Raw genomic sequence first — 14,525 nt, forward strand, 5'->3', positions numbered from 1 at the left:
TCTTTCTCATAGGCATGTGGCTGGCCGATGTGCAAACGGGACCTTAGGGCTAGATGGGTCTTTGGTTTCATCCAGCTGGGCTCTTCTTATGCTCTGGCCATGGTTTTCAGGAGAGTCGTCTGTGTTGCAGGGGAAACAGTAACAACGAATTTGTTGCTCGCATCATCACAGGCATGGAGTGACATCCTCAGCTGCAAGTACCAAGCAACGAGGTCAGAGGAAAATGAAATGTGACAATCCCAATGTATAGAAGGAATGCATGCAAAGAAAGTATATAGTGTTCCACCGCAGTTGTTCTATTAACTCCGCATTAATAAGTTGAGTGTTTTTATCACCTTTCGCTTCTTTAGGAAAGGGTTGCTATACTTATTTTGCATGCATTCTGGTCCTAATTGAATTGTCACCATCTGTACTTTTTACATTTCATTTTCCCATCGCACTGCTTCCACACACACCACGGTCTATATACACCGACAACCAAGGATTACAATTCCTGCCTCATTCAGACGAAATGGACATTAGACCATGAAAGTTTATGCCATAGTAAAGGTACTTGTAAGGTGCTGCAAACCTTGCTCTTGCTTTACTGGTCATGGGCATTATTCCAATAAGTGTCTGCTACTGTCACTCCAACCCAAACTGCAGCGCCAGCCGTGTTTATGGGGGCAATTTCAGATTCTCCAGCATCCAGTTTAAAAACCCTGCAAAACTGGTTTGTCTAGAGACACAACAGCCTCTAGCCAAATAATGGAGCATGGCAACAATTCAGTTTCCAGCATGAACCTGTCGACACTGCTGCTCCCAGACACAACAACATTACAACAAGGAGCACAAAAGCAGTCCCTGACAACATCTGGTTCCCAGAAATTTTGTGTGTGTGTGTGTGTGTGTGTGCGCGCGCGCGCGTTTCTCTCCGAAGGCTAGAGGAGAGGGCTGAAATCTGTATACGGCTCTGCGGGGCAACAGTAGATAGCAAATATGGGGCTCAATCTCTTCATTGATTAAAGGTAAAGGGACCCCTGACTATTAGGTCCAGTCGTGACCGACTCTGGGGTTGCGGCACTCATCTCGTTTTATTGCCTGAGGGAGCCGGCGTACAGCTTCCAGGTCATGTGGCCAGCATGACTAAGCTGCTTCTGCTGAACCAGAGCAGCGCATGGAAATGCTGTTTACCTTCCCGCCGGAAGGTTATCTACTTGCACTTTGACGTGCTTTCGAACTGCTAGGTTGGCAGGAGATTAATAACCTACAAATCACCATTTCCAGCCCTAGAGCTCAGTGGCTGCCAATCTAAGCTAACATGCAAGGATAACATAGTCTTATTAAAAATAATAAACAATCAAAATCTTTTGAGCAATGAGAGACACATGCTTCTTTCCCTCATTTTATCCTCACTGTGACCCTGCAAGGTAGGCCTATTTGACAGTAACAGGACAAAGGTCACCTAGTAAGCTTCATGATTGACTGGAGGTTTGAACAGTAGCATCTACCAAAACTTGCTCAGTAGCATCCATCATCACACCTGCAGCCCACAAGGCAATTCTTGGTTACTTGCAATTGGCTTGTAGCTTAATTTAAATCAGCTTCCTTGTTTTATAGAAGCTTGGTTGTAAGACTGACTTCAAGGATGTTGTACCATGCAACAAAGGATACCACAAACTTGAACTTATAATCTGCATCAGCAAGGGCCTTAGCTTCAGTTCAGGAAGTATTTCCAGATAAATCGTTTAGGCTTGTGTCATCAAGCATCTCTATTAAAGCATCATATATACTTCCAAGATGATAGCTCAGTGGTTTCAAAGCATCAATGTGACTCTCCCAACTTGTTTCAATCAATGGCTTAACAGTGATGCCTAAGTCTGATACATGGCCAGTGCAAAGAAATAATTATAGACCTGTTGAACCAAACTGAAGAAACCATTTGCTTCCAGACAACATTTAACAGGCATCATTGACTACCAAGTTTAAAAGGTGTGCATTACAGGGCACAAAAAGTCCTGTGGACTCTCTTTTGCACACTATTTTCTTTGCCTTTCATGTTACTTCCATTATCCTAACCTTGAACATGCAGGTTCTCAATTGGTAATCCCATTTGCTCAAGCCGTTCAAGAAGTTTGTGTTACTGACTGCATTCAGGATGGGAAAACTTTGGCCCTCCCTATGTTCTTCAATGACAGTTCCCATCATCCCTGACCATTGGGCCATGCTGGCAGGGTCTAATAAGAGTTGGAATCCAGCATTTGGAGGTCCACAGGTTTATTTCCTGCAGGCAGGGCAGGGCTGCAGGCAGGGCTGGATTTAGGTTTGATGAGGCCCTAAGCTACTGAAGGTAATAGGGCCCTTTATATGTCTAGCTGTCCTTTGTCAACAACAAATTGTTGCTGTTTTTTGTGTCGAGTATATGCTATATGGTAATTTATGGACCTAATAGGTATCTAAAGCCATTTGTACATAAATAGGAGCCTACACAACACAAAACACTGTTGCTGTATGTAGGTTTTATTTTATTTGTTTTTTATCTTATACTTTGAAAATGTACATCCAGTGGTTTTTTTCTTTAATTCCTCCCCCCCCCCCCCGAGAGTGGGGCCCTAAGCTATAGCTTGTTTAGCTTATACGTAAACCCGGCACTGCCTGCAGGCTTTTATTATGGACATTTATGCTGGATTGGCTATCTAAACATCACCCCCACACCATGCTTAATGTAAGGGATTAGGAAAAGAGAAAACAAAAACTGAACGTGTCTTAAAATGGAACAAAGATGAGCCCAGCTATTATTTTCCCAGACATTTATCCTTCTCTGTGGTTTAGCTAGCTTAGGCCAGCCTAAAGCTGAATTAAAGAACCAATGAAGGGTGGCACCTTGCAAATGATTCCCAGATCTCTGAATGTTGTACTTTGTTCCTTTTTCAGAATGTCGTCTCCAAGTCACTGTCCTTCAAAATTAGACCATTTGGGGGTGTCCCTTCTTGTACTGCTTAGTTCCACCTTAAATATAGGCAGAGATTTAGGCTGTTTCCAGATGCAGAAAGGCAAGTGAAATGGCAATCGTCTTCCCACATTATCAAGAGTATTATGCTTTTTCCTATAAGCTGGCTCGCACATAACACAAAGCCAAACCATGACTTAGTGTAAACACATTAAGTGTGAAGGCTCCTGGAAGAGATGGAGGCTCCTGCGCCCCTCCCCAGATTCTCCTGCTGCGAAGCCATGGTTTGACTTAGCTTGTCTCCTCCATCAAGTTGTAAACTCAAGAACAAAACTTTGCTGCAAGTGGAGCAAAGGAAGAAGACAAACCTTGAGCCCAGGTTGAGCTAAGTCAAGCCAATGGTTTCGCTGACAGCAGCAGCAGGACCAGAGCAGGAGCAAAGCTGCCACAATGTCGTCTTTAGGTCAGCATCAGGGCTTTTATTCAGGGGAGACTCACCAGAACGCAGTTCCAGAACCTCTCAGTTGGGTGTCATTGCTATTCTAAGAGAAAGAGGGAGGCATTCATGGTGAGAAAAATAGCACTGCAAAAAGGGCTCCTTATGTACATCCCACTGTTTTTCCTGGATGGAATGCTTGAACTCTGATGGTGACTCTTACTTGCTTGAATGGAAGACAGGAGGGCTGTGTGAGTGAGTGTTGAGTGCTGTGCGCAGGTAAAGTTTATGTTATGTACTGAAGTTCTCACCCTGGGCCAGCAGGGGGATACTGTAGATAGTTTTCACTCAGGTCCACATATGCAAATAAGGAATTGAAAGTGACCCTCAGTGATTGGATAGTTACAGAAAGTGGTTACTGTTGCGTTGTAGTGGAGCTCTATATAAGCAGGCTGGCTGAACCCTTCAGTTCAGTTCTGTTCTGGCCTGTGAATAAACAAGAGCTGTTTGAAGAATCGCTGTGTCGTCTGATATGCTCACCCACAACTTAACAGCTTACATTCATTACTTCACTCATGTTTGCCTCTGCCCTTGCCCAACACTGTCATGTTGCCCTCAGAAGGTTGTGCAGCCCTCAGGCCACCCCTACTTTAGACCACACCTGGGCTTATAAACATTCCTGCTTAGTGAAATTACAATATACCCAAAGGGTAGGAAGAAATGTTATCTGCCATTTTCACAATCTTTTGTCGCCAGGTGTAGGGCAGGCTACTGAAACTGTTTTGGCAGGTAACTATAATCCATGTGAGGTGATCCTGAGTACCCACCTCGAGAACGTGCGTGCTTTTCAGGGTCCTTGTGTCAGGTAACGAAGGTATAATCAAGAGATCAGCCAAGTGCAGCGCATGATTATAGGTTTCCTGAAGAGCCAGCCAAGTGCAAGTAGGTGGAGAAACCCACTCTGCGGAGGCCCCACCACATTGCCAAGTGCACAATGGCTTTTTAACAATTATATGAGCCCACATTTGAACCTGAAGCTCAGGTGTCAAGCTTCATCTATGTGTGAAGGAGGTGGAAGATTCAGTCACTGCAGGTTTTTCCAGAAAGAGCTGGGGAAACCCTCTATAGACCCAGCTGAACTAGATGACTGAGAGCAAGGTTAACTTCCTTTGTTCAGTGAAGTCAAAAGGTTCACAACAATGACAGACAGTTTTGCTTAGGAATCCCTCAGGCTGCAATCTACAACTGCATCCTCTGATCTCACAGAGATTTACTTCCTTCCCTGTTTTTGGCTAGGCACAGTGCTTCCTTCCTGGTTGTCAAGAGTCCTATTGCTCTGACAGCTGCTGCAACAGTATGAGGTGTCAATCTGGACAGGATGCCAAATTCTGTTGAAAAAAAGAATTTAAGCATTTGGGAATCTTTCTGGGCCGCTGGCTAACTAATCTGAAAACTGACAGGATCTTTCACTATTGAACTTTATTGGTTGGTAACCAGATAAACTTAAAACTTTGCAAGAGGTAAAGCTGATTCTCCATTAGGGAGCACACTAATAAATACAAAATAAAAATCACGATAATAGACAGCATAATGATAAAATAACAGCTCCCCCCCAGCTTTAACAAGCCTTATATCATTTAATGGCTAAAGACCAGGGTAAAGAGGAATGTTTTTGCCTGGTGCCATTTTTTTGTTGATGATTATTGAATTTTACTGTGTCTGGTTTATTTAAACCTACAGTCTTATTGCAATTTTAACGGTATACTTTAATGCTTTTTATATGTTTGCTATTAATGTAAGTCACATTGGGAACACTATGGTCTTCACATACTTGGAAAATAATAATATTTATAAAATTATTATTATTATTATTATTATTATTATTTAACTTTTACTTTCCATCTTAAGTAGCATAGAAACTCTTTAGTTTGCTGCAACAAAAACAGAAAGAAAAGCAAAAAAGACAACAGAAAAACAAAACACTCGCTACACATATATTCTCTTCTGTTTATACAGAATTATTAATTCATTATTATCCTTATATCCTGCCTTTCCTCCAGGAAGCCCAAGGTGGAGCACACACATCTCCCCCTCTGCATTTTATCCTCACCACCACCCTGTAAGGGAGGTTAGGCTGAGAGATGGCAGAAGCACACTTATTTCACTTCATATACTAAAAATGGTATATTTGTATATTATGAAGGAATATATGTAGTTTTGTATGCTACCTTTTTATTTCTGTGCTCAGCATTATTATCTCTGTTTAGCTTTAAGCTGTTAAATCAGGGTAGCCTATTAGTATTGTCTTAGGCAATGTTATATTGATTTTTTTAAATACTTGATGTTATGATTTATAATACATTTTTAGGATGGTTATATTTCTTCTCGTTACAAATAAACAGGTGATGGTGGTGGTTTTCTCTACAGAAGGATGCACAGCTGCCCACTCACAGGCTTACTCAGACATGCAATTGGAGACTGTCTGTAAAAGACTGAGTTTATGCTCCATTTCAATAAAAAGAATATTTTCTTTAGCAGATTGGCAGACCTATATGAATAGGTTAATCATGTAGATTTTTATGGTGCTTTTAAAAAACTGAGTTGCATGGCAGCAGGCCACAATTTCTTGATATTTATGTCTTTAAATTTTCCTTTCCCTGAGCTACTTTTGTATTATATCAGGCATAGGCAAACTCAGCCCTCCAGCTGTTTTGGGACTACAATGCCCATCATCCCTGACCACTGGTCCTGTTAGCTAGGGATGATGGGAGTTGTAGTTCCAAAAGATCTGGAGGGCCAAGTTCGCCTATGCCTGTATTATAGCAAAGGGAACAGAGGAGATCTGCTGAGTGGAAAGCTGAGATTTCCAGGACTTTCCAAAGCCAACACTGCCTGATATTTCAGAACACGATAGCCTTGTACATGACTGCAGCCCATATTAGCACATGATCCCATTCATGCCCCACATCCCATTTTTCAACTTTTGCATGGAAGTAAGACCATTTGATATGCCGAAACAATAGCACAATAATATCAGGTGTGGAGTTGCAACAGAGCCAATAGCCTCATGGTGCTCTGTGGTCCTGGTATTGGGTCAACACCGTTTCAATGAATGCCTTTCTTCAGCTAGATATTGAAGGGGTGATGATGTGCAAAAGCCACAGGTAGGAGACATGTGGGTACAGAAGGGGCATGATGGCCTAAGGGCAGGACACCTATATGCCCTTCTTAAGAGCCACTGCAGAAGAAGCCATGTTGGCCCAAACCTACATGTCTCAAACAGGATAGTACTGATTAACAGGTCTGCGCCCATATGATGATAGTATTACACCTTAATTGGACATGAATTACTTGGCCGTGTTACCTTTCACCTCCTATAGATTGCCACAGTAGAATGCAAGAGACCAGTACTTTCAACTGACCACATAGCTTCCAAATAATTAAGAGCACAATTAATGGTCTGAAATATCATCTGCCAAAGGTACAGGCCTACATCTTGTCCTCAGAAGACTTGGAATGACCTGCTTTGGTCACACAATCAACCCTTAAACGTCACATTTGTATATGAGAGAGAAAATCTCTGTCTCTGTTACATTGTGCTTACAAAAGGGAAGCAGTGGGTGGTGAATAAATGGATACCTCACTCCTGAGGTCTAACAAGCCCAACAGATACCATTTCATTTATGGCAGCATTGTACTGTTAGAAACTGAAGGATCAGTAACCATTTCTACGTAGCAAACTAGATGTTTGAATCTTAATGTTAATGATGAAGCTGGGGGATGGAAAAAACAACAAATTCATAAAGTTGACGTAACAGAACTTGCAGATGGAGCAAGAAAGTGAACTAATTGCTAGAACAATTGGGCAATTGACTGAGAAAGAGCCTATCCAGGCCTTCACCCAGGTAGACATCCTGAAAAAGTCCAGGTCGCTTTACTCCTGTTCTGTTTCCCATCCACCAAGCCTCCAAGGCAGCGGCTGAGAAAGAACAGCTCTCTTCCTTGTAAGCATGGCTGTGTGGGTTGCCTGCTAAGAGAACAGCAGTCAGAATGCTGTACTTGCACCTCACATCACTGCTAGGCCCAAGCATGGGCATAACCAGGATTTAAGGGGCAGGGGCAGAACCAAGTTAACAAACTGAGCAATTATGTCACAGGTATTTTTATTTACTTGCTTGATTTGGGAGGTAGGAGCAGCTGCAACTCCCTTGCTATACCCATGGGCCCAGGCTAACCATACCATTTCGAAAGGTTTGCAAAGTTGAACTTTTGACTCTTCCTTTACCCTTTCCTCCAATTCTACAGGCTTGGGACCCTTGGGCATTCAAGCAAATGTATCCCACAGAACATAAACTTCCCAAAGAAATACTTGTGTGTTTGTGTTTGGGAGTAGATGCCTTCAAATGCAAACTAGTCTTTCAAACCTGAGATTTTCTGCCAACCAAATGATGTGTCCTGATGCTTTTATCATAATACTGGGGTTGTTGTTGTATACCACCTTGTTATTTTTTGTATGAAACTGATTTATAAATGTATCCTACTGTAAATGGTTTGCTTTGAGAGCCACTGTTATCTGCGATTGTTGCTATCATGTTATCGTGGAGGAGCCAAAGGATGTTCACAAATTTATCTGGGCAGCCAATTCTTAGAAGGACAGTCCACAGGGCATTACGATTTGCAGTGTTGAAGGCCTTAGTCAGGTCAATAAACACCATATACATGGGTTGGTTTTGGTCTCTGCATTTTTGTTGAAGCTGTCAAGCGGTGAAAATCATGTCCACTGTCCCACTAGGAGGTCGAAAACCATTTTGGGTTTCAGGATTGAATCTGGGCCCTTCTGCTTACAATGCAGTCGCTCTACCACAGAGCTATGGCACTTCTTTGCGCACCTATGCACACTTCTAGGAGAGTAAACCCCACTGAACACAGTGGAACTTGTTTGCAAGTAAAGATGGATAGGTTCATGCTGTAATGTTATTAACAGCTCCATCCAAGCTGAAGGTAGACTGTTTCAGAAATGGGCACTGGTTGCAGATCCTGATTAGTAAGATCTCTTCCAAGCTAAAATGAAAACATTTTCATTTCTCATGGTTGCAGAGAAGTTTCTTACCAATAATGTGCCACTTAAGCTTTCTAAATCAGCTATGAAATAAAGAAGCCTCAGGAATCCAAATCCTATGCACCTTTGCCTAAAAGCTCATTTGATGCTGATGTAGCTTATGCATAAATTAAGCATCTGTTGGACTGTGAGTACAATCCTATGACCATTTCCTCTGAAGTAAGTGCCACTGCCTTTCTTTATTAATATTGTTCAAATGCCACCCAGCAACAGTGTTCTGTGGGTTGTTCATAAACCAAACACTAAAGTACAACAAAAAATTCCAGCACTACACAATAAAACCAGTAAACAAACCCCAGCATTAAAAATTCAGCATTTGAGTCAAACACCACAGAGAAACAATAAGAGCCAATTAACCTATAAAAGCAATCTAAAGTTCATCCGAGTCAAAAATTCATGATTTAAAAGCAGGGAAATGGGGAAAGCTATTTGACAGGACTTGAACCCAAGTGTGTTTGGAGTTGTCTCTGGAGCTTATCGTGCGTTTTGCTTTTGCTTTGTTAACATCCCTGTCATTCTTCGTCTGCTTGCAGAGTATTCTGAGATTTAAGGCAGCTTCTGACCCTGGGATAGAAAGGGTTAAGCTATGTGGCTCGGTAGCCAAAACTGGCCAGGTGAAATCACCTTTCATGCGCCGTCAAGACTGGGTTGAAGCCGACGCTTCTCTTCCCGCTGCTCCCAGCATTTGAAACTAAGAACACCGATCTGAACCAAAAGAGGGAGAAAAATAAAGGAGCGAAGGAAGAGCTAGCAGGGATCGCGCAGACAAAGTGTTAACAAGTTCTTGGCGGGAGCTGGCCAAAACATGACGATTTTTGAATGTAAAGGGAGCGGGGCGGAATTGCAAACAAGCCGGAGATTTTTAAGATCTCTCGGAAAGGTCTATTGCACCAGTGGGCTACGAAGGAAGCCTTTTCGGCTGCACGCGAGTTCTCCTTTTTAAAAATACAGTAATGTCACTGATTCAAAAACAAACACACACACCGGATCCCCCCCCCCCCGCCTTGAAGGAGACTATCGCGCTCCTAGAGGATCGTAAAGCGACAAAGCAGACGGCCCGGCGCAGGCAGAGCTCTGCCCAAAGTGCCCACACCCCATCCCGACAAGTTTGCAAAGAGAGATCCTTCGGGGAAGCGGCGGCAGGTGTGTTAAGAAAGCGAGGTTTTGAGCCCCCCGCCCCCGATTTCCTCCAGCCTAATGTGCGGACTCAGAAGCAAGAGGCAGCGAGTTCCACGGGACTACCCCTCTCTCCAGCCGGCGAGCGTAGGACATCCCGATCCCGGCGCAAGCTTCCTCGGAAGGAAGCCGGTGCCAGCGGGATACACTTCCAAATAAGTAGGCAGCCTCTCTCTTTCTCTCTCGCCCCCTCCCTGGAAGCTCTTAGGCTGCTGGGGAAGGACGCCGGAGGGGGGGGGAGAGAGCCCGGCAAGGCGGAGGAAGGAAAATCACGTGAGAGTCAGCCCATCGCACCTCCTCCCCCGGATCCATGTGCCGTGAAACAGCAGCAGCAGCCCCGGAGTCCTCCTTAAAGGACGCGATTGCCGGGCATGGCAGAGGCGGGAGGGATTTCTCAGAAAGCTACTTAGGACAGGGCAGAAATCCCATTTAGCCAAATCCACTGAAATCAGGTGGCATCAAACCTGGGACAAACTGCCCCTATTTCTCGCGGAAAGAGATAATTAATAAATTAATTTTAATAATATATATTTTAAAAAATTCCTCCCCAGCACTCTGCGTAAAGTTATCCCGTTGGAACTCTGCGCTTGATGATGAAAATGATGGGTTATTATTATTATTTTTTGCCTAAAGTTGCCCCTTTCGAACTTTGCGCGTGTCGTCCCACCCCTTCTGTTTCCCACTTGGTATCACCAGCGCCCCCTCCTCTCACATTTCCCACTTGGTATCTCCAGCCGCGTCCCCCCCCCCGCCCCTGCGCGCGCGTATCTATCCCTGCCCGATTCTTCCAACCCGGCCAGGGCTCTTAAGCGGGTAACCAGATATTCAAAAACAATACGTCAGCCCACAATGCCCTGCACCGGAGCCCAGGCATTACCTCATCCCACAATGCCCCGCGAACCAAAGAGTGGAGAGAAAAAAAAAGAAAGAGGGCTGGGAAGCTTCTGAAGGGGGTGGGGTTGGCCATGGAGATGGGCTGCTCTGCAACAGGCTGGGCCCGGCCGCCCTCCCTCCCCCTCCCCGCGTGAGAGGCGGCTGCAGCCAATGGGAAGGCCCCGGGGTGACATCATGGGCTATTTTTAGTGGGTTACTGCTCGCTGATAAGTGTTGGGCTCCACGCTGGGAAAGAGCTCAGAGTGGGGCTGAGTGCGCGGCAGAGGAGGAGGAGGAGGCGGCGGCTTAAAGCGGCAGCGCGCCCAGCAAAGCGGCACCGGGAAAGACACCCGCGAAAGCGGCAGCGACAGCAGAGACCGGGCCGGTAGCGACGCGGAGCGCTCGAGAGACTCTCCCGTTGCTCCGCAAGGGAAGGGCGAGCGGACAGAGCCTCGCTTGGGCTGCGCGGCTGGGATCGCCTGCCTGGGATCTTGCCCGGACGTGTTTGGTCGGCCGCCGCCGCCGCCAGCGGAGCGACAGGTTTCCGGAGCCTGGGTCCCCGGAGGAGCGCCGGTCGTGCGGAGTCCGGGGACGCAACTTCTCGCCGCAGCTTGTGGACCGGAGCGCGAAGTGGGGAGCGACCGAAGTTGCAGCAACTCTCCCCCCCCCCCACTGAAAAAGAAAACTCTTCGTTCGGGGCGAGTCAGTGACTGAGAGCCACTCCGGTGTCGGTGGGGAAAAGAGACTGGAAAAGGAGGAAAAGCGGAGAGGACGCGAAACAAGTGTGTTTGAAAACTCGCGAACACTCCGGCGCAGCATAGGACCCTCCCACGAGGAGGAGGGAGGCATCGAGGAGTCGCGGGGGGGAAAGGAGGACTTTTCCAAAGTTGTGGGACTCGCGAACCTTCACCCCCCCCCTCCTCCAATTCGCAGCGATAAGAAGCCACGTTTTAACTCCTGGGATTCCTTGGCTGGGAGTGGGAATTCCGCACTTCGATAAAGAACTTTATTCCTCTCGTTTTGGGCGAGTTGTTTTTCTGGAGCTCCGCACTCTTGATGACTGCGCTGAACCTTGTTCTTAGCTGAGGAAGCCTCCGCTTGTCAAATCCAGACCTCCTTTTCGGAGTTTGGGGGCGGAAAACGGGGACAGGCGAGCCAATGACTTGTGGCAAAAAAGCCAGACTTTAATTCATCACCTCTCTGTGTTCTTCTCCTCTCGGAAAAGCTGTTTGAAAAGTTTTTTTTAGAGGGGGGAAAGGGTGGTGTACGCTGTGGCACAGCTTCCTCTCCTTGTTTGTTTGTTTGTCCGTCCTAAGTAGGACCAACTTGTGGACTGTATTCTATGACTGCAAAGATGGAACCTACATTCTACGATGATGCCATCAACACGACGTTCGTGCAGCCAGAGAGTGGTACTTACGGATATAATAACCCCAAGGTGCTGAAGCAGAACATGACTCTCAACCTGGCTGACCCTTCCAGTAACCTGAAGCCCCACCTGAGGAACAAGAATGCTGATATCCTGACTTCCCCAGATGTGGGCCTTCTCAAGCTGGCCTCTCCTGAACTGGAAAGGCTGATCATCCAGTCTGGCAATGGGCTGATCACCACCACGCCGACCCCAACCCAGTTCCTCTGCCCCAAAAATGTCACCGACGAGCAAGAAGGGTTTGCCGAAGGGTTTGTCAGGGCGCTGGCGGAGCTGCACAACCAGAACACCATGCCCCCCAGCGTCACCTCCGCTGCCCAGCCTTCAAACACCGGCATGACCCCCGTCTCTTCCATGGCTGGAAACAACAGCTTCAGTGCCAACTTGCACAGCGAGCCTCCGGTCTACGCCAACCTCAGCAACTTCAACCCCAACGCACTCAACACGGCGCCCAGCTACAATGCCAGCAGCTTGAGCTACCCTCCGCAACATCACCTGAACCCCCAGATGCCTGTGCAGCATCCTCGGCTTCAGGCTCTGAAAGAAGAGCCTCAGACTGTCCCAGAAATGCCCGGGGAGACTCCTCCCCTGTCGCCCATCGACATGGAATCCCAGGAGAGGATCAAGGCTGAGAGGAAGCGCATGAGAAACCGAATTGCGGCCTCCAAGTGCCGGAAAAGGAAGTTGGAGCGCATTGCCAGGTTGGAGGAAAAAGTCAAAACTTTGAAAGCCCAGAACTCGGAGCTGGCATCCACTGCCAATATGCTACGAGAGCAGGTTGCACAGCTGAAGCAGAAGGTCATGAATCACGTCAACAGTGGGTGCCAGCTAATGCTCACACAGCAGTTGCAGACTTTTTGAAGGGACTGGAAAAGTAACTTGTGTGATGGGGCAAAACTAAGCAGAAAAAAGAAGGAAGTTGGGAGGTGGAAAGCTTCACTTGGGGGGCGGGCGGGAAGAAAAGGCTGAAAGGCATTGATTCCGGAGAGTGCCCCCCTCTTCCCCCAAAGCATGCGTGGAGAGAGACTGGTGTGCCTTTTGGTTTGAGGTGGTGGCAAACCAGTTGACAGTCCAGCTCCGCAAGAGGGCTGTTCTATTCAGACGAGGCATGAAGAAGCCTTGTGTTACCTTTTTCTTTTAACATTGACCAAGACCTGCATGGACCTAACATTCAACGATCATTCAGTATTAAAGGTTAAACTGCAGTAGACACTGTAGATTTGCTTTCTCTAGTACTCCTTAAAAAAATAAATAATGGGGAGGGAGTTTGTGGGAGGCTAACAACAGAAGCTGAACTATACTGCCTGCCTTCAAGTCGAGTTGTGTATGTACATATATATTTTTTATTTTATGACAGCTGATTAATGTCAATAAAACTACTTCATGACTTTGTAAGTTATTTTTATGTTCATTTGGGTTCTGCCCAGTATTGTTTGTAAATAAGAGATTTTTTTTTAGCAATCTTCTGAGTTTTTTCCATTTGTAATAAAGTATATAATTTTTTTAATGTTTTTTTTTGTTCTGAACAAGAAATGCATAAAGGGTTGGTATGTTTTCTTAAAAAAACAATAAGTCACCCACTTTCTTTGATTAGTACCATTAAGACAGGCATATACAGAATGAACTTGTGGTTAGATGTTAAACTCTTGTTAACTAGTGCTGTAAAGGGGGGAGGGGGAAGCCCAACACTTCTGTAACCGTGCAAACCTGTCCATGCCTACTCAGAAGTAAGTCCCATTGAGTCCAGTGGGCCTTGTTCTCAGAGCTATATCCATAACAGGATTGCAGCTTTAGCAACAACAAAAATGTCTTTTGGCACTCCTGATTTTAAGGTGCCATAAGACTGTTTCTTCTATCCTCTATTAACTGGAGGGCACATAAATGACCCCCTGTATTGGAAAGAAACATAGATCCTGCCTGTTTCATCAATTGAACTTGCAGTCTGTATGGCCTACAAGGAACTGGTGACATAGTTTTAAAAACTAACTGAAGTAAAATTGGATGGGCAAGAGTAGAGTTCTGTTGCATCCACTGCTCTGCACCATGAGTTATCAAATGTAACTGGTCATTCCCAATTTATGTGTCCAAGTTAAGCAAATATTCTTTGCCTGAAGACAAGGAAAAGTTTTCAAAAAGGGAACGTTCATCTGGCAATTTGTCACCTTCATGTTTTTGTTATCTAAAAGAGTCTCTGTTCATGAGTATTTATTGCTATGCCTGTTGTCCAATAAAGTCATTCTATTACTCTTTCAACAGATTTGAATTCCTTTTCCCGCTTATGACTTTGTTTCACCAGAAAGGGGTGGGGTGGGGATGCAACTTAAACTGGTTGGTGTGTTTTGAAACTTGAGCCATAAAATGCACGTGCATTTGGGGCAGAAAGACATTAAGATTATTGCTGTTTTGTTTTTCAATAGAAGATCTTCATATGCAGCAAAAAGAGGACTAATGTGATTCTCAGTCTGCTGAAATGAATGAGACTTACTTTTGAACATATATGCCTAAGAATGTATCTTAAGGTTGCTATCCTATGATGGAACTGCGTTTTAACTTAGTGGGATTT

The 14,525-nt window shown here is 45.4% G+C and overlaps 1 protein-coding gene and 1 long non-coding RNA gene across 4 annotated transcripts in view; one reads left to right on the plus strand and one right to left on the minus strand.

The window, feature by feature from the left end:
• Nucleotides 1–8,644: 8,644 nt before the first annotated feature.
• LOC309535580 overlaps nt 8,645–14,525 on the minus strand; it is a 54,004-nt gene continuing 48,123 nt past the window's right edge. For all 3 annotated transcript variants that reach the window (XR_014221296.1, XR_014221297.1, XR_014221298.1), the window contains one exon: nt 8,645–9,189. This is a non-coding gene — a long non-coding RNA (uncharacterized lncRNA). The remainder of the gene's footprint in view (nt 9,190–14,525) is intronic.
• JUN (Jun proto-oncogene, AP-1 transcription factor subunit) lies at nt 10,782–14,215 on the plus strand. Its single transcript, XM_082228789.1, has one exon. It carries the CDS (start codon nt 11,876–11,878, stop codon nt 12,821–12,823), a length of 948 nt encoding a protein of 315 aa, XP_082084915.1. The 5' UTR covers nt 10,782–11,875; the 3' UTR covers nt 12,824–14,215.

Source organism: Podarcis vaucheri (assembly GCF_965113315.1).
Source record: "Podarcis vaucheri genome assembly, chromosome: 6".
In the NCBI taxonomy this organism is placed as follows: Eukaryota; Metazoa; Chordata; class Lepidosauria; order Squamata; family Lacertidae; genus Podarcis; species Podarcis vaucheri.

Excerpts from the sequence above, each read along its gene's own strand:
- JUN (XM_082228789.1), top strand. The coding sequence starts at position 11,876 with ATGACTGCAAAGATGGAACCTACATTCTACGATGATGCCATCAACACG.